The sequence below is a fragment of the Diceros bicornis genome, chromosome 5 (assembly GCF_020826845.1).
Source record: "Diceros bicornis minor isolate mBicDic1 chromosome 5, mDicBic1.mat.cur, whole genome shotgun sequence".
NCBI classification, from domain to species: domain Eukaryota; kingdom Metazoa; phylum Chordata; class Mammalia; order Perissodactyla; family Rhinocerotidae; genus Diceros; species Diceros bicornis.
The window spans coordinates 5,001-25,885 of NC_080744.1; the positions used below are offsets into that span (position 1 = coordinate 5,001).

At 44.9% G+C, this 20,885-nt stretch overlaps 1 protein-coding gene across 1 annotated transcript; it reads left to right on the forward strand.

Moving 5' to 3' along the window:
- The first annotated feature begins 6,657 nt into the window (after nt 1–6,657).
- Nucleotides 6,658–20,242, forward strand: LOC131405250 (histone-lysine N-methyltransferase PRDM7-like). The gene is made up of 10 exons (XM_058540342.1): nt 6,658–6,726; nt 7,131–7,254; nt 7,514–7,621; nt 12,186–12,235; nt 14,154–14,310; nt 15,176–15,277; nt 15,493–15,764; nt 16,170–16,237; nt 17,436–17,629; nt 19,910–20,242. The coding sequence occupies exons 1-10, from the start codon at nt 6,658–6,660 to the stop codon at nt 20,233–20,235; spliced, it is 1,470 nt and encodes a 489-aa protein (XP_058396325.1). The 3' UTR covers nt 20,236–20,242.
- Nucleotides 20,243–20,885: the final 643 nt, after the last annotated feature.

Here is a 20,885-nt window from a genome sequence, read left to right on the forward strand (position 1 = left end):
CCCCTAACCCTAACCCCTAACCCCAACCCTAACCCCAACCCTAACCCCAACCCTAACCCTAACCCTAACCCTGACCCTGACCCTGACCCTAACCCTAACCCTGACCCTGACCCTAACCCCTGACCCTGACCCTAACCCTAACCCTAACCCTAACCCTAACCCTAACCCCTAACCCTGACCCTGACCCTGACCCTGACCCTAACCCTAACCCTAACCCCTAACCCTAACCCCTAACCCTAACCCTAACCCTAACCCTAACCCCTAAACCCTGACCCTGACCCTGACCCTGACCCTGACCCTGACCCTAACCCTAACCCTAACCCTAACCCTGACCCTACCCCTACCCCTAACCCTACCCCTAACCCTAACCCTACCCCTACCCCTACCCCTAACCCTACCCCTAACCCTAACCCTACCCCTAACCCTAACCCCAACCCTAACCCCAACCCTAACCCCAACCCCAACCCTAACCCCAACCCTAACCCCAACCCCCAACCCTAACCCTAACCCTAACCCTAACCCCAACCCTAACCCCAACCCCAACCCTACCCTAACCCCAGCCCCAGCCCCAACCCTAACCCCAACCCAACCTCAACCCCAACCCGAACCCCAACCCCAGCCCCAACCCGAACCCCAACCAGAACCAGAACCGGAACCCTAACCCCAACCCGAACCCCGACCCCCAACCCGAACCCTGACCCTCACCCTGACCCTGACCCGAGCCCCAACCCTAACCCAACCCCGAACTCGAATTCTAACCCTAACCCTAACGCGAACTAGAACCAAAACCCGAACTCTAACCCTAACCCTAATCCCTCACCCTCATCCTGACACTTAAGCTCACCCCTAACCCTCACACCGAACCCTAACGCTCGCCCGAACCCCTAACCCTAACTCTAACCTGAACCGGAACCCCAACCCGAACCCTATTCCTAACCCTAACCTGAACTCAAACCCTAATCTGAATCCGAACCTGCACCCTAACCCGAATCCAAACCCTCACGGGAACTCTGGGTAGTCAAGGTTTTGTTATTCAGGTATGTAAGGCAGCATGTGCCACTGGTTTTCAAGAGGTTGCACCTTATTTTTGTTGTTGCAGTTTTAAATATTTATATAACCTAATACTTTTCTTTTCTTCTTTTAAGACGTATTTAAATCATTTACTGCAAATACCTGTAACTTTTTTTTTTAAGGAAAAAAAGAACAGACACAACATTCCACACGACACAAAGGAAAAGGGTATTCCTGGCACCGGCCCATCCCTGTGCCTCCTTTCAGTATGCATAACCAGCCATATATGTCTTCGGGCTGGGTTTTTTAGTAACACACGTTGTTCTGAAATTTACTTTTCTCACATGACAGTACTAGTTAGAAATTATTCTTGTTAAAATCCGTTAGAACCACCTCAATAGGTTTTAATTTCTTTATTGAAATATACTATACCCTCTTTCATTTTTAAACTTATATAACATTCCACACTATGGGCAAACCATAATTTAATAAATTATCTTCTACTGAACACTTTTTTAAAAATTAAATCTCTTGCTATTGTAAAAATGTTTGTGATGAAAATGAAGGGGGGAGGGGGGAGGAGGGGTAGAGGTGGGAGGAGGGAGAGGAGTGGAGGAGGAGGAGGATGAGGTGGAGGGGGAGGAGGAGGGGGGGGAGGGGAGGTGGAGGAGGAGGAGGGGGAGGAGAAGAAGAAGAAGTTTTCACATATTGAGGTATATGGGAAGCCATTCTGGTTTAAATCTGATTCTGCCTAAGACTTGTTTTTCCCAGAGCAGCCTTACGGCCCTTGGAACACGCGCAGTACATCTGCTGCAAACATTTTCTCAAAGCCAAGAGTGTACTCTAAAGGTAGGGGTGAATGTCTTCCTTTCTCTGACACCAATACCAGTACTTCTCTGAAGATAAGCTTTTCTTCACAGAGAGCCAAGGTCAAGTTGACCTGCTGTGTATGTGTTAAACAAAACACCTCCTTGTCACTTTGGGGAAAAGAATCGTATTCCTGTCATGCTTGATGTACGTTCTTTGTTCTGAAACAGTCCATGACCGGGCCATAAACTACGCTTCCCCAGAGTGCTTTCTTCCCTGGGGAAGATAACACTTCCGGGCTAGTCCTCAGCATTAGCTCATTAAATATCCTTCTTATCTATAGATTAGTTACTATTTGCATTGACATCGGTAAAAATATTAAACATACTTAATTTCATACAGGGGAAGTATAACTATGCGTTAAATTTTGAAAAGTGAAATTTCTGGGTCAGAGGGTATGAGAATGTTATGTCTTGATAGCTACTGTCAAAAGGATCTCTGTAGAAGGTGCACCAATATACCCCTTTTCCCAGGCTTTCAGGACAGAGCCCATTTCTCCACACTCTTCCAACAGTGTATCTTTCCCCCCCCAAATTGAAATTGACTTTCCTTGATGAGCATGTCACTGTATACATGTGGACCTGTATTAGTCAGAGGCTCTCCAGAGAAACAGAACAAATAGGATATACAGAGATCTGTATAACAAGATTTTTATTATGGGAATTGACTTACATGGTCATGGAAGCTGAGAAGACCCACAATCTGCTGTCTGCAGGCTGGAGAACCAGGAAGCTGGTGATATAATTCAGTCCAAGTCTGAAGGCCTGAGAACCAGGAGCTCCAATGCCCAAGGGCAAGAAAAGGAGGTCGTTCCAGCTCAAGAGAGAATTCAACCTTCCTTCACCTTTTTGCTCTATTCGGGCCCCAATGGATTGAATGACGCCCACCCACAGTGGTTGAGGGCGTCTACTGATTCAAATGATAATCTCTTCAGGAAACACACTCACAGACACAACAGAAATACTGTTTTACCAGCTATGTAGCTGGCCATCCCCAAGCCCAATCACGTTGACATCTAAAATTAACCCTCCCAAGGCCTACTTCTGGATTTTATGTTTGATTATATTGATCTGACAGTATATTCATTTGCCAAACTAAACAGTGTTAATATTAATGTTTATAGCAAATTTTAATGTCTGATAGGCTAGCCCACCTATTACTCTTGTTTTCAAAATTTCCTTGCTATTCAAGCTTGTTTATTTTACATATAATCTTTTAACCAGCTTGAAAAATTCCGTAAGTTATTTTTATTGGGGTGACATTACAATTACCTTAGCATATGGAGAACTGACATATTTACAACATTGAGTCTTTCTGCCCAAGGACACAGCATGCCTTTCCATTTGCTTCTTTTATTTCTATCATTAGCCTTTTAAATTTTTTATTTGTTTCCAAGTCTTTTATTTTGGTTTGGGAGATTTTCTTGTTGTTTTATTCGTGTTTTGGTTTCGCTATTTTATTTTATTTATTTTTTGTGAGGAAGATCAGCCCTGTGCTAACATCTGCCAATCCTCCTCTTTTCTTGCTGAGGAAGACTGGCCCTGGGCCAACATCCATGCCCATCTTGCTCCACTTTATTATATGGGACGCCACCACAGCATGGCTTGCCAAGCGGTGCGTCGGTGCGCTCCCGGGATCTGGACTGGCGAACCCTGGGCCGCCGCAGCAGAGCACGCGCACTCAACTGCTTGCGCTACCGGGCGGGCACCCTGGTTTTGCTATTTTAAATGAGGCATTTATTCCATTGTATCTTATTCCACTTTTTTCAGCTTGAGGCTTGGTAGCTATACATTTTTTAAATTAATGTTTTAGTAGTTATCTAGTGGTTACAATATGCATCATTGATTCATCAAAGCTTAATATTACTTGGTATTTTCCCTCTTCCTGAACAACGGAGTTAGATCTCTTTACATTCCACCCTATTTACACGCTACTGTTTTTATTTATTATAATTCCATACACATTTTAAACCAAATTATTATTTTATGCAGTTCATATTTATTTAGATTTATACTTCATTTTTCCTAAATTTTTCCAGCATATAGAGCTTCCAACTGGGATAATTTTCTTTCTGCCTAAAAATCACCCTTTAGAGCGAGTCTGCTGTTGATATATTCTCTCAGTTTTTGTTTTTCTGAAAATGTCTTTATTTCAGCTTCATTCTTGAGTGATATTTTGCTGAGTTAGAATCCTAGATTGGAAATTATTTTCTTGCAGCAGATTAAAGATAAAGCTTCAGGGGCTGCCCAGTGGCTTAGTGGTTAGGTGCACATGCTCTGCTACTGGTGGCCCGGGGTTCGGATCCCAGGCGCCCACCAAGGCACTGCTTACCTGGCTATGCTGAGGCGGTGTCCCACATACAGCAACTAGAGGGACGTGCAACTATGACGTACAACTATCTACTGGGGCTTTGGGGAGAAAAGAGGGGAAAAAAAGGAAGATTGGCAATAGATGTTAGCTCAGGGCTGATCTTCCTCACACAAAAAAAGATAAAGCTTCATTGTCTCTGGCTTTTAATTTTTCTGTTGCAAAGTCATCTGTAAATCTAATTCAAAGGTAATCTGTTTGTTCACCATCGATCTTAAGGTTTTCTCTTTGATTCTAGTTGTTAGCAGTTTTACTATGCTCTGTCCTTGACCGAATTTTCTTTTATTTATCTGGCTTAGAATTTGTAGGGCTTCTTACCTTTATTTATCTTATATTTAGATTTGGGAGAATCCAGACACCAGGCTTCCTGGAACAACCACAGGTCAGCCCTTCCTGAGCACCTGAAGAGCAAGCTTTCACCTCTTCAAACTCTCATGTTTCCTTGAGCAGCAATGCCAACAGGTCTGCCGTAGCAGGGCCACGTGGAGGCTCCGGCACAAAATCCACCAGCACCTCTGCCATAACCAGGCCGGGCAGAGCAACACCCAGGGCATCTGCGAGTAAGTGGATTGTCTCACACCTACAAACTCCCTCCTCCCTCCCTGTTGCCTCTAGACTCCCAGATCCCCACCCAACACCGTTCTTGCGGGACCTGAGCGGTCCGCCTCAGAGGTGGACTTTACAAGGAAAGGTACAGATGGGCTGCCTGACTAAATTCTGGTCAAGCAAAGAATCTTATTAGAGCACAGGATGGCCACGTCCACCCTAAAGACCTGCCGCGCGCTCGAGGCTCCGGGCTCAGCCAGGGCTGCCCGGTGGTCGTGCTGGCTCCCCACCCGGGCCAGTCTTTCGCCAACGCCGGGGTCTCGATCAATGAAAACCGCCGGACTGCAGCGGCGAGCTCCACGCTTCTTGACAGACGTGCGCAGGACCCAGAACAGCCAATCCCCGCCGGGTGGGGCGGGACCTCATGCAGGGGCGGGGAAAGCCGCGCCCCGCCCGGCCCGCGCGAGCTCCCGACTGAGCTCCACCGGTGACCGACAGGCACACTTCCTCCCTACGCTCCGCCCTTCAACCCCTGCCGACTGTCCATTGTCTGGACCGCTTTGGTCGCGGCGCTGATTGGCGGCTTGTGCTTGACAGGGCGTTACAAGCCAAGCCGAGGGCGGGAAGCGCGCAGGGCCTCGGAGAAGGCGCCCGGCCAGGGTGGGCAGCGCGGGAGGAGAGCCGGGGAGGCTGACAGGAACCCCGGGGCGTTTACCATGCCGTGCAAACCCTCATAAACCCTCAGCCCGAGATCTTCCAATTTCAGCTTGGAAGACCCCAGATCCCCTCACTCTGAGAGGCTCCAAATCCCCTCGGCCTTGAGGGACTCCAAATCCGCTAACTTGGAGGGACCTCAAATCCTCTGGACTTTGAGAAACCCCAATTCCCTCAGCCTGAGGGACAACAAATCTCCTCAGCGCGAGACCCAAGGCACCTCAGCTTCAGGGACCTCACATCCCTTCACCCAGAGAAACCCCAAATCCCTAATGCTTAGACTCTCCGAATACCCTGAGTAACCCCAAACCCCTCAGCCAGAGAAACCCTAAATATAGCCCCATAGAGGGACCGAATTTCCCCAGCCTCAGAGCTAGCTCTTAATCCCTTCAGCTTCAAAGACCCCAACTAACCTCAATGTGAGAGAACCTAAAGAACCCTTAAGGAGAGACACCAATCTCCTTAGCCTGAAAGACCCCAAATTTCCTCAGCCTCAAAGATCCCAAATCCTCTCAACCTGAGCATTCTAAATCTCTTCAGCCTGAAAGACCCCCAGATCTTGTCCTGAAAGACCATAAATACCGTCAGCTTGAGGGACCCCAGATCTCTTCAGCCTGCGACCCCAAATCCCCTCGACCTGAGAACCCCCAATTCACTCAGCCTGAGGGACCCCAAATCTCCTCAGCCTGAGATCTCTGCCCCTTAGATCGAGGCGGCCTTATGCCCGGGTTTTTCCAGAATCCCTGGTGGACATCCCCAAAGACCCTCTATGAGAAATATTCCTCTCCGGATGGTCAGCTTGACCCCCGTCCCAGCAGTCGGGCCTCCAGGTGGCCTCAGGACTCCCCTCAGACACCCGCCGCCGCTTCCTCCAGGCACCTTGTACGCCTCTCCTCAGAGGGAGCCACAGGGGACTGAAGAAACAACATCCAGCTCCATCTGGCTGGTCCCCTCGATACCCGCAGAGTCCCCCGCATCCTCTGATCCTCGTGGGGTCCCCGCATCTTCCTGCTCTGGACACCCTGCCGGAAGAGGGAAGCCCCGGAGTCCGGGCTGTCGCCCATCTCAGCACCTTCTCCTTCCACAGGAGCCTGGGCCTTGGCGCCGGGAGACGCAGAGTCGGAGGGAGGCCCGGCTGGCGGTCCCGGCACCATGAGCTCTGCCAGGTCCCCAGAGGAGAGCCCCGAGGGGGACGCGGGGAGAGCAGGGCGGAGGCCCCCGGTGAGGGGGGAGGGTGTGTGGACGGGAGGGGAGGGAGGACAAGCCGGAGGCCCCCGGTGGGGGAGGGGGGTCTGTGGACAGGACGCGGAGGGGCGTGGTGACTGGACTGGCCCCCGGAGGCCCCCGCTCTGGCCTGCGCGGCGGGCGGCCCCCCCGGGAGTGTGCAGACCTGTGGCCCGGTCCCGTCCGGACGGGGGCAGGACAGGACGCCAGCGGCGGCCGCTGCTGCGCGTCGGGCAGAGCCCGGAGACCGCTCAGCGCTGGCTCGGCTGCTCGGACACGGTCTCGAGGAGAGAAAGCTTTCACCCCGGTCCCCGGGCTGCGTGTGCACAGGGCAGGGGACGCCCAGCTCGAGGTCTGACGGGTGTCAGCAAGTCAATGAGGGGATCTGTCATTCTCTCGAGGCCGAAGATGCTTTCAAAGACATTTCCACGTATTTCTCCAAGGACGAGTGGACGGGGATGGGAGACTGGGAGAAACGCCGGCACAGGAACGTGAAGAGGAACTACGAGGCGCTGATCGCCATAGGTACGGGAGGCGCGGGGCGGGCCTGCAGCCTGTGTCCGTGCGGCCCTCTCGGGGCTCCGTCGGCCCGCAGCGCCTCCGCGCGGAGACGCGTCTGCGGGGGTTTCTTCTGCGGCAGCGCGGGCCGCGCCAGCACTGCGGAGCTCGCGTCTGCCTCGTTCCGGGCTCTCCCAGCCCGTCCAGCCGAGTCTCACCGGCCTTGTGGGCCGTGTCCCTCCTTCCAGCTCCGCCCTGCTGCGACACAGCACTTGCTTCTTTCCAGGTCTCAGGGCCCCTCGACCAGCTTTCATGTGTCACCGCAGGCAGGCCGTCAAACGCCGGGAGGATGACGCTGAGGATTCTGACGAAGAATGGACGCCAAGGCAGCAAGGTGAGGGCCAGGAGGATTCAGAGGTGTCCTTCTGGAGCACACCTGGGTGTAGGTCTCAGCTGCATCCCAGCAGTCGACAAAGGAAACTGTGTTTGCTCAAAAAACATAAATGTTCAGCAAACATGCAAGATGAAAAACAGCATATTGTACAGTAAGAGGCTATTCATATGAAGTTTTATTTATTTTTTATTTTTTTAAAAATAATTTTATTTATTTATTTTTCCCCCAAAGCCCCAGTGGATAGTTGTATGTCATAGCTGCACATCCTTCTAGTTGCTGTACGTGGGATGCGGCCTCAGCATGGCCGCAGAACTGGCGCGTCAGTGCGCCCCCGGGATCCAAACCCAGGGCCGCCAGCAGCAGAGCTTGCGCACTTAACTGCTAAGCCACAGGGCCCGCCCATATAAAGTTTTAAAATGTGTAAAATAATTATATATTATTTATAGATACATTAATAAGCAGTAAATATATAACAATCTGAATATGAATAAGAAATAGCAAATTCAGAAGAGTTATTATCACAAGAAAGGGAGGAAGGGCTGGCAGGTGGCTTTGCTGTGTCTTCGTTAGTTTTTCATTTATTTGTTTTTATCTTTATTTTTTAATTTTGACTTAGAACTAAAAATATCTGAAGCCGTTGTGGCAGAATGTTGAGATAAAGGTGACTTATCTCAAGGATGTACCTGTACATCTCAAGGATGTACAGGTTTTCCAGTATAGTTCTCCATACTTTTCTATATGTTTAAAATTTATCAGCTTTTTAAAAAGATTATTTTTGCTAAACATTGTTAATTAATGAAAGGGCAATTGAAGAAACCTCAATTAAACTGTAAATCCACCAAAGAGCTTTCTAACACTAATCTCACAATAATTCAGTTATTGGATTAAATGTCTTAGAAGAGGAAATGATTAACATATTATGTAAAGATACATGATTTATCTATGTATATTTAATCACACCACGTGATCTTGTTACCCGGAATGGACCTGATTCTTGGAGTTGATTCTGTGGGAGGGTTTGAGAGAATTAGGTAGTCTCCCTGATCTTTCCCACGTGTCACTGACCAGAGACAGCATCAGCTGAATAAAATGAAGTACAATCATTCTAAGACAGAAGTGAGAAACTCACTTCCTCTTCTGCTGCTCAGACAGGAGAGTTTAGAAGAGTCAATCTGACTAAAATGAGAAAGCAACTTGGATTAGGTCTCTGATTCCCAGTCTATGGATTTCTGATTCCTTAGGCTCCTAAAAGTAGTGTAAGAGATCTGAAAACCCAAATGAGGTTGTCCACAAAGGTTTTGACATGAAAAGAGGATTCATAGGGAACTTGTACCTCGTGATTTACCATACATCTACACATCTTTATCTGGGCTCAGCTAAATCCCCCAACCCAGTCAATTTTTTTTTATTGTGGTTAAAAAAACACACGTAACAACAGCCAAAAAAAAAAAAAAAGACACATAACATAAATTTACAGTCTTAACAATTTTTAAGTGTACAGTACAATATTGTTAACTATATGCACATTTTTGTACAACAGATCTCTAGGACTTTTTCATCTTGCAAGACTGAAATTCTATAGCCATTGAACAACAACTCCCATTTCTTCCTCCCCCAGCCCCTGGCAGCAACCATTCTATTTTCTGTTTGTATGAATTTGATTACTTTAGATACCTCACATATAAGTGGAATCATGCAGTGTTTATCTTTTTGTGATTGGTTTATTTCACTTAGCATAATGTCCATCCATGATGTAGCAAATGACAGGATTTTGTTCGTTTTTAAGGCTGAATAATTTTCCATTGTATGTATATACTACATTTTCTTTATCCATTTATCTGTCAATGGACATTTAGGTTGCTTCCACATCTTGGCTATTGTGAATAATGCTGTGATAACCATCGGTGTGCAAATATTTATTCAAGATCTTGTTTTCAATGTTTTTGGATACATACCCAGAAGTTGGATTGCTAGATAATATGGCAGTTATATTTTGAATTTTTTGAGGAACCTCCGTACTGTTTTCCACTGTGGCTGTAACATTTTACATTCCCACCAACAGTATGAAAGAGTTCCAATTTCTCTACATCCTTGCTAACACTTGTTATTGTCTGGTTTTTTGATAGTGGCCATCCTAAGGCATACAAGATATTAGCTCATTGTGGTTTTAATTTACATTTCCCTGATGATTAGTGATATTAAGCATCTTTCCATATGCTTGTTGGCCATTTGTGTATCTTCTTTGGAGAAATATCTATTCAAGTCCTTTTCCGATAGTATTAGTTAGCTCTGGCTGCCATTACAAAAAATACCATAGGGGCTGGCCCCAAGGTGTAGCGGTTGAGTGTGCATGCTCCTCTGCAGTGGCCTGGGTTCAGATCCCAGGCACGCACCGATGCACTGCTTGTCAGGCTGTGCTGTGGCGGCGTCCCATATAAAGTGGAGGAAGATAGGCACGGATGTTAGCCCAGGGTTGGTCTTCCTCAAAAAAAGAGGAGGCTTGGCATGGCTATTAGCTCAGGGCTGATCTTCTTCGCCGCCCCCCACACCCCAAAAAAACCCATAGACTGGGTGGCTTAAACCACAGAATTTGTTTGCTCCCAGTTCTGGAAGCTGGAAGTCCGAGATCAGGGTGCTAATGTGGTCAAGTTCTCTTCCTGGCTTTGTAGGCAGATGCCATCTTGCTGTGAGCTCTCATGACCTCTTCTTTGTATGTGCATGCTCTAGAGAGCGAGAAGGAGAGAGATCTCTCTCTTCTTCTTAACAAAACCAATCTCACCATGAAGGCCTCACTCTCATGACCTCATCTAACCCTAATTGCCTCCCAAAGGCCCCATCTCCAAATACCATCGTATCAGGGGTTAGGATTTCAACATATAAATTTGGGGGGGCATAATTCAATCCATAGCACCGAATTTTTAATTGAGTTATTTGGTTTTTTATTATTGAGTTGTAGGAGTTCTTTATATATTCTAAATATTAACCGCTTATCAGATATATGTTTTACAAACATTTTCTCCCATTCTGTAGGTTGCCTTTTCCTCTGTTGATTGTGTCCTTTGATGCACAGAAGTTTTTAAGTTTAATGTAGTCCATTTGTCTATTTTTGCTTTTGTAGTTTATGCTTTTGGTGTCATATTCAAGAAATCATTGCCCATTCCAATGTCATGAAGATGTTCCCTTTGTTTTCTTCTGAGAGTTTTATAGTTTAGGTTTTACATTTAGGTCTTTAATCCATTTTGAGTTGATTTTCGTATATGGCGTAAGATAGGGTCCATCTTCATTCTTTTGCATGTGGATATTCTATTTTCCCAGCACCATTTGTTGAAGAGATCATTCTTTCTCCATTGCGTAGTCTTGGCACCCTTGATGAGGATCATTTGACCATATACCCAAAAGTTCCTTTCTGGGCTCTCTATTCTGTTCTATTGGTTTATATATCTGTCTTTATGCCAATACCATACTATTTGATTACTGTAGTTTTGTAATATGCTTTGAAATCACCAAATGTGAAGCTTCCAGCTTTGTTCTTTCTAAAGAATATTTTGGCTATTTGAGGTCCTGTGAGATTCCATATTAAGTTTTGAATGGCTTTTTCTGTTTCACAAAAAATGCCACTGGTATTTTGATAGGGATTGTATTGAATATTTAGATTGCTTTGAGTAGTATGGACATCTTAAGAATACTAAATCTCCAAATCCATGAACACAGGATGTCTTTCCACTTACTGTGTCTTCCTTAATTTCTTTCAAGAATGTTTTGCAGTTTTCAGTGTACAAGTCTTTCACCTCCTTGATAAATTTTACTCCTAATTATTTCATTGTTTTTGATGCTATTATAAATGAGATTGTTTTCTTAATTTCCTTTTTGGATTGTTCTTGTTAGTGCATAGAAATGCAACATATTTTTGACTGTTGATGTTGTACCCTGCAACTTTGCTGAATTTGTTTATTAGTTCCAACAGAGTTTTTTTCTGGAATCCTTAGAATTTTCTACGTATAAGATCATGTCACCTGTGAACAGTCATAATTTTACTTCTTTCTTTCCAAATTGGATGCTTTTCATTTCCTTTTCTTGTCTAATGCTCTGGCTAGGACTTCCAGTACTATACTGAATAGAAGCGGTGAGAGTGGGCATCCTTGCTGTGTTCTTGGTCTTAGAGGAAAAGCCTTCAGTTTTTCACTGTTGAGTATGATGTTAGAGGTGGACTTTTCATATATGACCTTTATTATACCAGGCAATTTTCTTCTATTCCTAGTTTGTTGAGGACTTTTTGTCCATAAAGCCGAATTTGTTGTTTAAAAATAAATATAATAGATACATAATAAACATAGAATGAAGCATAGATGAGGTTTTGTCTATTTTTTCAACATTTTAAGAAAATTACTTGATGCCCCCAGTAGAAGAATAGGCCTTGATGATACTGCAGAAACCATCTTCCAATCATCATTAGATAATCCTTGTACTTGTTACTCTCTGGTTCAGGATTCTGTATCTCTAATGAAAATCTCCAGAATTTGGAAATGTTTACCAACCAAAACACTGATTTCTCACTACCTTTTAGTCAAACCTTCTTGGGTGGCCTTCAGAGTGGAACAGAGTAAACAACAGAAGGTGAGTATTTCCCAAATCCCGTTGACGAGAAAATCATCCTTATGGATCCAAACACAGGTAAGAGTAGGAGAATGCACTGAGTACCCCGGGAACTGCTGCCTTCCTTTCCTGATCTCTTTAGCTCAATGTCCAATATCATCGTCATTTTAATAGTTAATGAGAACAGCAACCATAGGAGCTACCACTTGTTATTTTCACAATATTTAAGACTTTATTTTAAACATTTTATGTGAATAAACTCACTTAAACCTTACAACAACTGTATGAGGTAGGTACTATAACTATCACCATTTATAGATGAGGAAACAGGTTCAGAAATGTTTGGATATGTGCCTGAGATGACAGTATCAGTGGTACCTAATTCAAAGCTCCACCTGTAAACAACTTACAAGCTCATACACTGCCTTTTTCATACATCTTTACATCATTCACCTGACTGACGATTTCAACCTCAGTTCTTTTCTGCTATGCTAAAGTGAGAGATGTGCTAAGACCTTCTGACTAAAGGAAGCTTACAAATATATGGGCAATTTGTACAGTGGGTGGTCCCAGATGAAGAAGGAGATAGGATTTCCACTCTCAGAGCCTCCCACTCTAATAAAAAGAAGCATCTCCCAACCCTGAGGAGCTTCAGATTTGATGACTGAGAAACAACAAATAAGAAAATGACTTAAGGAGTTCACTATTCAATAGAAACTCACCCATCTAGAACTGATTTCAAATGCTGTTCTTGTAGGAGGAAGTAACAGTTCATCTGAGCTCTAATTAGGCAACTCTCATAGTTTTTGGAATCATTTGTTTACCCTGCCTCTGCATTGAGAGCTCTTCTCAGAAGTCCCAGGCCCAGCTCAGGGCCTCTAAGGGCCCCCTGAATGTTTTCTGGATGAGTGTTTCCACATTTACAAATTAAACTAGAAGTAAGAGGGTCAAGGAATGCTGCAGATAATATCTGTGAATTTGACTTCAAATATGGAGACAGTCGAGGGGATCAATTGATAGCTGGATGGTAATCTCACATTTATACTGTATTAAATAGCTCACAAAACATTTTGGTGAACATTCCAGTCATGTGTCACTTAAAGACGGGATACGTTCTGAGAAATGTGTCGTCAGGCGATTTTGTCATTGTGCGAATATCATAGAGTGTCCTAGATGGTATAGCCTACCTAGGATATGTGATACTAATCTTATGGGACCACCTCCATCATATATGTGGTCCATCGTTGACGGAAACATTGTTATGAGGCGTGTGAATATATTATATTTCATGTTCACTGTAACATTAAGAATTAGCATGTATGCCAATTTATAGATCAGGAAACTGAAGAGAATTAGCTAATGGTACAACATAATTCAAACAGAATTGACAGGAACCAGCTAATCTAATTCCAAATATTCTTCCCAAGATATGGCAATTTGAAATTTTTAGCATCATTTTCCTTATTGTCTAGATATGTTTCTGCCAAGCACTTTTTTGTTCTCTTCCCAATATCACTGCTCTGTCACCTCATTTTCCAGATAAGTTTTGTATCCTCTATACTCTTCTACATTTCCTCTTGCATCAAATGTCTACTGGTTCAGAGAAAGCCTCCTCTTTTTCTCTAGAAACCTCACTCTCTTCTTTCACAGACCTTGTCAGTTCTCCTGCTGTTCTTCCCAAGGATTGTCCCTCCCTCATTCTCACTTTTATGGAGAAATTTGAGAGAAAGGTGAAGGGAAGGAGCATTAAGACATGGGTTCTAATCTTGGATTCACTACCCACTTAGCCCCTTTCTTTTCCCTCTATTATTCAGACTCCCAGGTATTTCCAAGGGTAGTTGAAGTATTAACTAAAGTCATGCATGTGAAAACACATCATAAGCCCTAAAGAACTAAAAAAGTATATGTTGTCTTTTAATATGTGACTCTCACATTGAAGGGAATGCCCAGGGTGCCATTAAGTAACGAATCTAGTTTCAAGGAATTGTCAGAAACAGCAAAATTGCAGAAGACAAGTGACTCTGAACAGGTCCAGAAACCAGTGTCTCCTCCCAAAGAAGCAAATACTTCTGGACGGCTCTCCAGACGAAAATTGGGTAAGAGAAAATACTTTAGGGACTTGAGTCCCTCTAAGTCCTCTAGAAAGTTTGATAAATACAGCCTAGATATGTGGAGTGGACTTTAGATAGGCCTGGGTTTAAGCTGGACTAAGCTGAGACCTGAAGTTAGCATCGGAGCCTTGGGCAAATCTCATAAATTCTCTGAGCTCCTGAATGCTAATCTGTAAAGTGAAGATAAAGATACATAATTCATATATTGTTTGAAAGCATTAAATTAAATATAAAAGAATGGACACGTGAAGGTTGTCCAATAAATCCATCTCTGATCATAGAGATTATACTTTCTTAGTGTTGTATGCCCAGGCCTTTGCTCAATGCCTAACACATAATATGCCCTCAACAAATATTTTCTGAATGAATAAATACGTGAATGAACCATTCTCTAAGTAGAAAGGTTGGGAAGTTAAACCTGATAACGGGAAGAGCCAGAAACAAATTGAATCAGGCATCTGTAATCAGTGTGGAGTCTTAGTGTCTCTGAACCAATAGTTAAGGGGGGAAAGAGAAGAGTATTTAGGGGGCTGACCTAGTGGTGTAGTGGTTAAGTTCGTGCACTCTGCTTCGGCAACCCTGGGTTTGTGGGTTCAGATCCCAGGTGTGGACCTATGCACCGCTCATCAAACCATGCTGTGGTGGCAGCCCACATACAAAATAGAGGAAGATTGGCTCAAATGTTAGCTCGGGGACAATCTTCCTCACCAAACAAACAAACAAAAAAACAAACGAGTATTTAGAAGGACAGGTGATAATTTGATGGGAGGAGATTTCACGTTTTCTGATAAAACAGGGACTAACACTCCAGACCCCATCAACCTCGCTCACCTACTCTTCTCCAACTTAGAACTCAGGAGAAAGGAGGTTGAAGTGAAGATGTACAGCCTACGAGAAAGAAAGGGCCATGCATACCAAGAGGTCAGCGAACCACAGGATGATGACTACCTCTGTAAGTGACCCTCTGGGCCGACTCACAAAGAAGGCTGTTATGTCTTGGTACAATAATTTCCTCTCATCATTTGGTCCCCAGATCATTCCCTTCCTTTAATGGTTTGGAATACAAGATTGAGGCTAAATGATGTGAGTGCTGGGCTCTTTCTGAAGTTCTTTATGTCCAGGAACACGCACAATACTTGCCCTAATCCCTGTTGCTCTTGCCTCCAGATTGTGAGAAATGTCAGAATTTCTTCATTGACAGCTGTGCTGCCCATGGGCCCCCTACATTTGTAAAGGACAGTGCAGTGGACAAGGGACATCCCAACCGCTCAGCCCTCACTCTGCCTCCTGGGCTAAGAATCAGACCATCGGGTATCCCTGAGGCTGGGCTTGGAGTATGGAATGAGGCATCTGATCTGCCATTGGGTCTGCACTTTGGACCCTACGAGGGCCAGATCACAGAAGATGAAGAGGCAGCCAACAGCGGATACTCCTGGCTGGTGAGAAGCACCTACCTCTTTCCCTGTCCTCTGGCTTCCCGCATCCCTTCTGTAGATTGGTGGGACCTCACCTTCTATATGCTGGGCCATGGATGGAGATAGCATGGTTAGCTCTGTATACTAAGTGGACTTTGCATGAACATGGAACTCCTATTTAAAGATCAGAGGGTAAGTGGAAGCACAGTGATACAGACACAAAGAAGTGGCTCCTCCCTCACAGGGCCCCTGCCCTGAGTGGACAAATCAACTCAGATGTGTAGATGATGACCAAGGAGCATATCACGTGGTCACATTTGGCGGTTGAATCCATGAAGGCTGAAATAGTATTAAAGACAGTAAAGTAAAATAATTCTTCTATTACCTCCCCACCAAAAAAGGGCTTTAACTTCTTTTTCTGAACTCCAGATAACCAAAGGAAGAAACTGCTATGAGTATGTGGATGGAAAGGATAAATCTTGGGCCAACTGGATGAGGTGAGGCCAGTAGGTTTCCGGGTTCCATAGGGGACATTCTCTCTACAGCCTTAAAAAGGAAGATATTCCTTTCCTTCTCATCACGCCTCCCTCTATGGCTTTTACATCCTCTGTTCCTCTTTTTTCTTCATACAATGCTCTTTCATTTCAAGAAATATTTAGGAAAAAAACCGAGATAAAAATATAGGATTTGTCCTCAAAATATAAATCATTATGCTAGACAAAATTTGGAGACTAGAAAAATCCTTCAGGAGCCTGAATTCACACTTTAATTTATCTAATTAACATTCATGAAGCACTGACTATGCTCCAGTTTAGACAACAGAGTTCATCACTTAAACAGATCACAGAAGCCATGTCCTTACGGAGGACTTACTGCAGACAGACATTAAACAATTGATTTTAGGAGTATTTAACTATAATTTTCCTATTTTTTGAGAAGTACACAGTGCCAGGATAACCTAAAATAAGGAAACTTTAATCTATGAGGGCAACAAGCCTTCCTTCCTGGGTTCTAATTAGACCTGGGTTCTGAAGCCTGCATAGGAATGAGCTGCAGTATGGTCCTGGGCCTCTGCTTCATTACCCAGCCCCTTTCCGTGAGGGGCTCTCATTTTACCAGGTGATACAGAATGTGAATAAACTATTATTGTTCTGTGTTATTGTGCTAAGACAAAGAGACCTCCTACTTTCTACGGGAACCTGGGGGAGGCAAGTAATGGTACTTTAGATAAAGTGTGGGGAGGTTAGAGAAGGCCCTCAAAATAAGATAGACTTGGGCTGAGTATTGAATGATGTGCGCTAGTCTAGAAGCAGAGGCCACGATCTAGCACCGGGTTCTGTGGTATAAAACAGAACTGAATTTAGAGTCTAGAGAAGCTACGGGTCACTGGGTTTTAGGGCCAACCAAGGAGGAGGTAAGTCTGGAATTGGGCTTTGGAAAATGGTTAATTAGGCAAGGGGGGAAAAGCATTCTAGGCAGGATGAGCATGCAAGCAGGACTAGGGGATAGGAATTCACATGACATTGTGCAAGAGACTTAGGTATGAACAGAAGGTTCCACGAGGAGTGCTGGGGGAAGTGGGCAGCATCAGAGCAGGGAGGCCATAAACATCAGGTGAGGAGCTGGACATGGATCGACAGGTAGTGGGAACTTATCACCTGTGGTTTTCTTTCCCTTTGCCCACCTCAATCCCAGGTACGTGAACTGTGCCCGGGATGATGAGGAACAGAACCTGGTGGCCTTTCAATATCACAGGCAGATCTTCTACCGAACCTGCCAGGTTGTCAGGCCAGGCTGTGAACTGCTGGTCTGGTACGGGGATGAGTACGGCCAGGAGCTGGGCATCAAGTGGGGCAGCAAGTGGAAGAGAGAGCTCACGGCAGGCAGAGGTGGGCACCACTGCTCTTCTTCAAAACAGAACGAAAAGAAAGGATTCTCCTTGGGAATTATCATGGTCCAACTCTTAAGTCGAGTAACATCCAGTCTAAAGTCAGTAAACTTTCAATTCAGATGCTTCAGGAATTAATGATTCATTTAATATGCCTTTGACTTGTCGATGCAAATTACCAATAACCGTTCTATAGATACGAGAGATAAGGTGAGTTTTACTTGAGCCAAGCTGAGGATTATAACCCTTAGGGAGGCAGTCTCCACAAAGCAAGAAACTTTCCAGAGAAGCATAGTTTTCAGTATAGTTTTATACCTTTTCAGAACAAAGAACATACATCAAACATGCCCAGGATACATAGTCATCAAAGTTTCAAAGAGGTATTCAGTTGAAAGTTAGCAGGTCAACATGACCCTGATGTCAGGGAAAGGAAACTTATCTTGAAGAGTCTTAGGAAGGAAAGTATGCATTCTTATCTTCAAAGAGTCCATTCTTTTACTTTGAGATAATTTTTAATGCATTCTTTAATGGTTAAAGCAAATGTACAATATATTTTTGATAGGCCATAAGTCAGGCTTCTTTAGTTCAAGCCAAATTAGTTTTAAACAAGAATAGCTACGCCTATACCTCAATATGTGAAAATTTCTTGTCAAACTCTCAAGAAAATTTTTGTATTTTTTATTTTTGTTCACACACATATAGTGATGAAAGGCTTAGAGGCAAAAAAACAAGTTTTCAAGCACCAGCCAGCTCTCTCACCAAGGCAGTTTCCTCTGGCTCTTTTAGCTGCTGCTTCTAATTTCCTCCATGTTCCTAACTAATATGTGTATGATGTTGATATGTGTTCATTCATTATTTCAGTTAGTTTCACGTGAGCTCATACTTTGTGCCAGACAGGGTTCCAGAAACTGGAAATACAGATTGAACAAGATGATCAGAATTACTGCTCTTGAGCAGCTGACCATACATATGCATGCATGTGCATAATATCAGACAGTGATTAGTGCTTTGAAGAAAACTAATCCAGGAAAAGTGCCTAGGGATCAATGCCAGGGGAGGGTGGGGTATGGCAGAGGATGGTCAGGGCAGAACTCTCTCAGGAGATAACGTTTCAGACGTGCAACTATTTATGGGCAAAGGATTCCAGGCAGAGGGAGCAGCTAGTGCAACAGCCCCAGGGCAGGAAAGAGGTGGGGTGTTTGAGGACTGGCTGAGAGACCACTCAGGTGGTAATAGAAGGAAGCACAGAGGGTAAGAAAGGAGGTTGGATCAATAAGTAGAAGCCTTAAGGCCTATGATCCATGCTGAGACACTGGGGATTTTCCTAGGTGAGATGGAACAGTTGTGCAGTTTTCAGCTGGAGGTGGCATGTTCTCTGTTCTAAGATGATGCTTTGGTTAATTTTTGGAAGGTGGACTGCAGTGGGAATCCCCTCAGAGATTACTTCATCTCCAAGTGAGAGAGGATGGTGGATTGGCTGCAGATGCATGGGAGGTAGGGGTGCAAGAAGTCTGGTTGGGGATATGTTTTGAAACAGGACTTCCTATTCAAGACTAAGACTGAATGAAATAAATCAAGTATGAATACTTGGTGTGAGGCTTGAGGAGGGGTGTACTTTCATTTTATGATTTGTGGGAAAGTGAGAGAGAAGCAATTCATGACCTAGTCATGGCAGCAGGTCCAGCAGGTCCACACCAGAGTCCTTCAGTCAGTGGGACCTGGACCACTCTGTCTTGTCCAATCTGAATCCCACTTCCTGATGGAGATCCCGACACAGAGGGGTCCTTAATCAAATATGTCTTTTTGAATGGAGAGACTCAAAGTCAGCTTTACTCACACACGCTCTCTCTAACCACTACTCTATCCTGCTTTCCACATTTGTAGGTCTCCAGGCAGAGTGGCTCCTAACTTAATAGATCCCTTTCCCTTCATAGGAAGTCACTAAGGACGATTCCACCTAAGTTGTTGAGTGTTGTTATCTCTCAATAGAATAAAATAGCTGCAGACACTGTGTCACACAGTGAATGTCTACAAAGGTGCTTGTATACGGGGAAGGTCACTGCGGTCCCATCTATAGAGTGAAGCTGCCTCTGATGCTCCTTGAAGGTCCCTAGTCTGGGCACTATGTAGAAAAGGCCCTTGAGGTGGCCTTTCTGGATTTCTGAAGAAGATGTAGTGAATTAAATGGAATGGAAAAATAGACTGTAAAGGGACACTTGGTGGGAAGCAGAGCTTGCAGTGTCAACACAGCAAGAATGATCAGTGGGGCGGGCCTTACCAGGAGACAAGGCATATGGCCCAGGCAGCCTTGTCAACATCTACCCTGACCAAAAACTTCCTCTTCAGCAGAACAAAAGCCAGAGATCCATCCATGTCCTTCCTGCTCTCTGGCCTTCTCAAGTCAGAAATTCCTCAGCCAACATGTGGAACGCAATCACCCATCTCAGATCCTCCCAGGAACATCTGCAAGAAAACAGCTCCAACCAGAAGATCCCTGCACAGGAGACCAGAATCAGCAGCAGCAACATTCTGATCCACCTAGCTGGAAGAACAAAGCTCAAGGTCAAGAGGTCAAAGAAATGTCCAAACCTTTGCTTAAACAGATAAGGCAGAGGAGGATTTCAAGGGCCTTTTCCTACCCACTCAAAGGACAAATGGGGAACTCTAGGATATGTGAGAGAATAATGGAGGAAGAGCCAGGTATAGGCTGGAAAGTGGATCCAGAGGACACAGGCAAATTATTCCTGGGGAAAGGAATGTCAAGAATTGTAAGAGTCAAGTATGGAGGGGATGGGCAAGGCTTCAAAGATAGGTCAAGTCTCCTCACACACCAGAGGACACACACGGGGGAGAAGCCCTATGTTTGCAGAGAGTGTGGGCGAGGCTTTACACAGAAGTCAGATCTCCTCAGGCACCAGAGGACACACACAGGGGAGAAGCCCTATGTTTGCAGAGTGTGTGGGCGAGGCTTTTCACGGAAGTCAAATCTCCTCAGGCACCAGAGGACACACACAGGGGAGAAGCCCTATGTTTGCAGAGTGTGTGGGCGAGGCTTTTCACGGAAGTCAAATCTCCTCAGGCACCAGAGGACACACACAGGGGAGAAGCCCTATGTTTGCAGAGTGTGTGGGCGAGGCTTTTCATGGAAGTCAAATCTCCTCACACACCAGAGGACACACACAGGGGAGAAGCCCTATGTTTGCAGAGTGTGTGGGCGAGGCTTTTCATGGAAGTCAAATCTCCTCACACACCAGAGG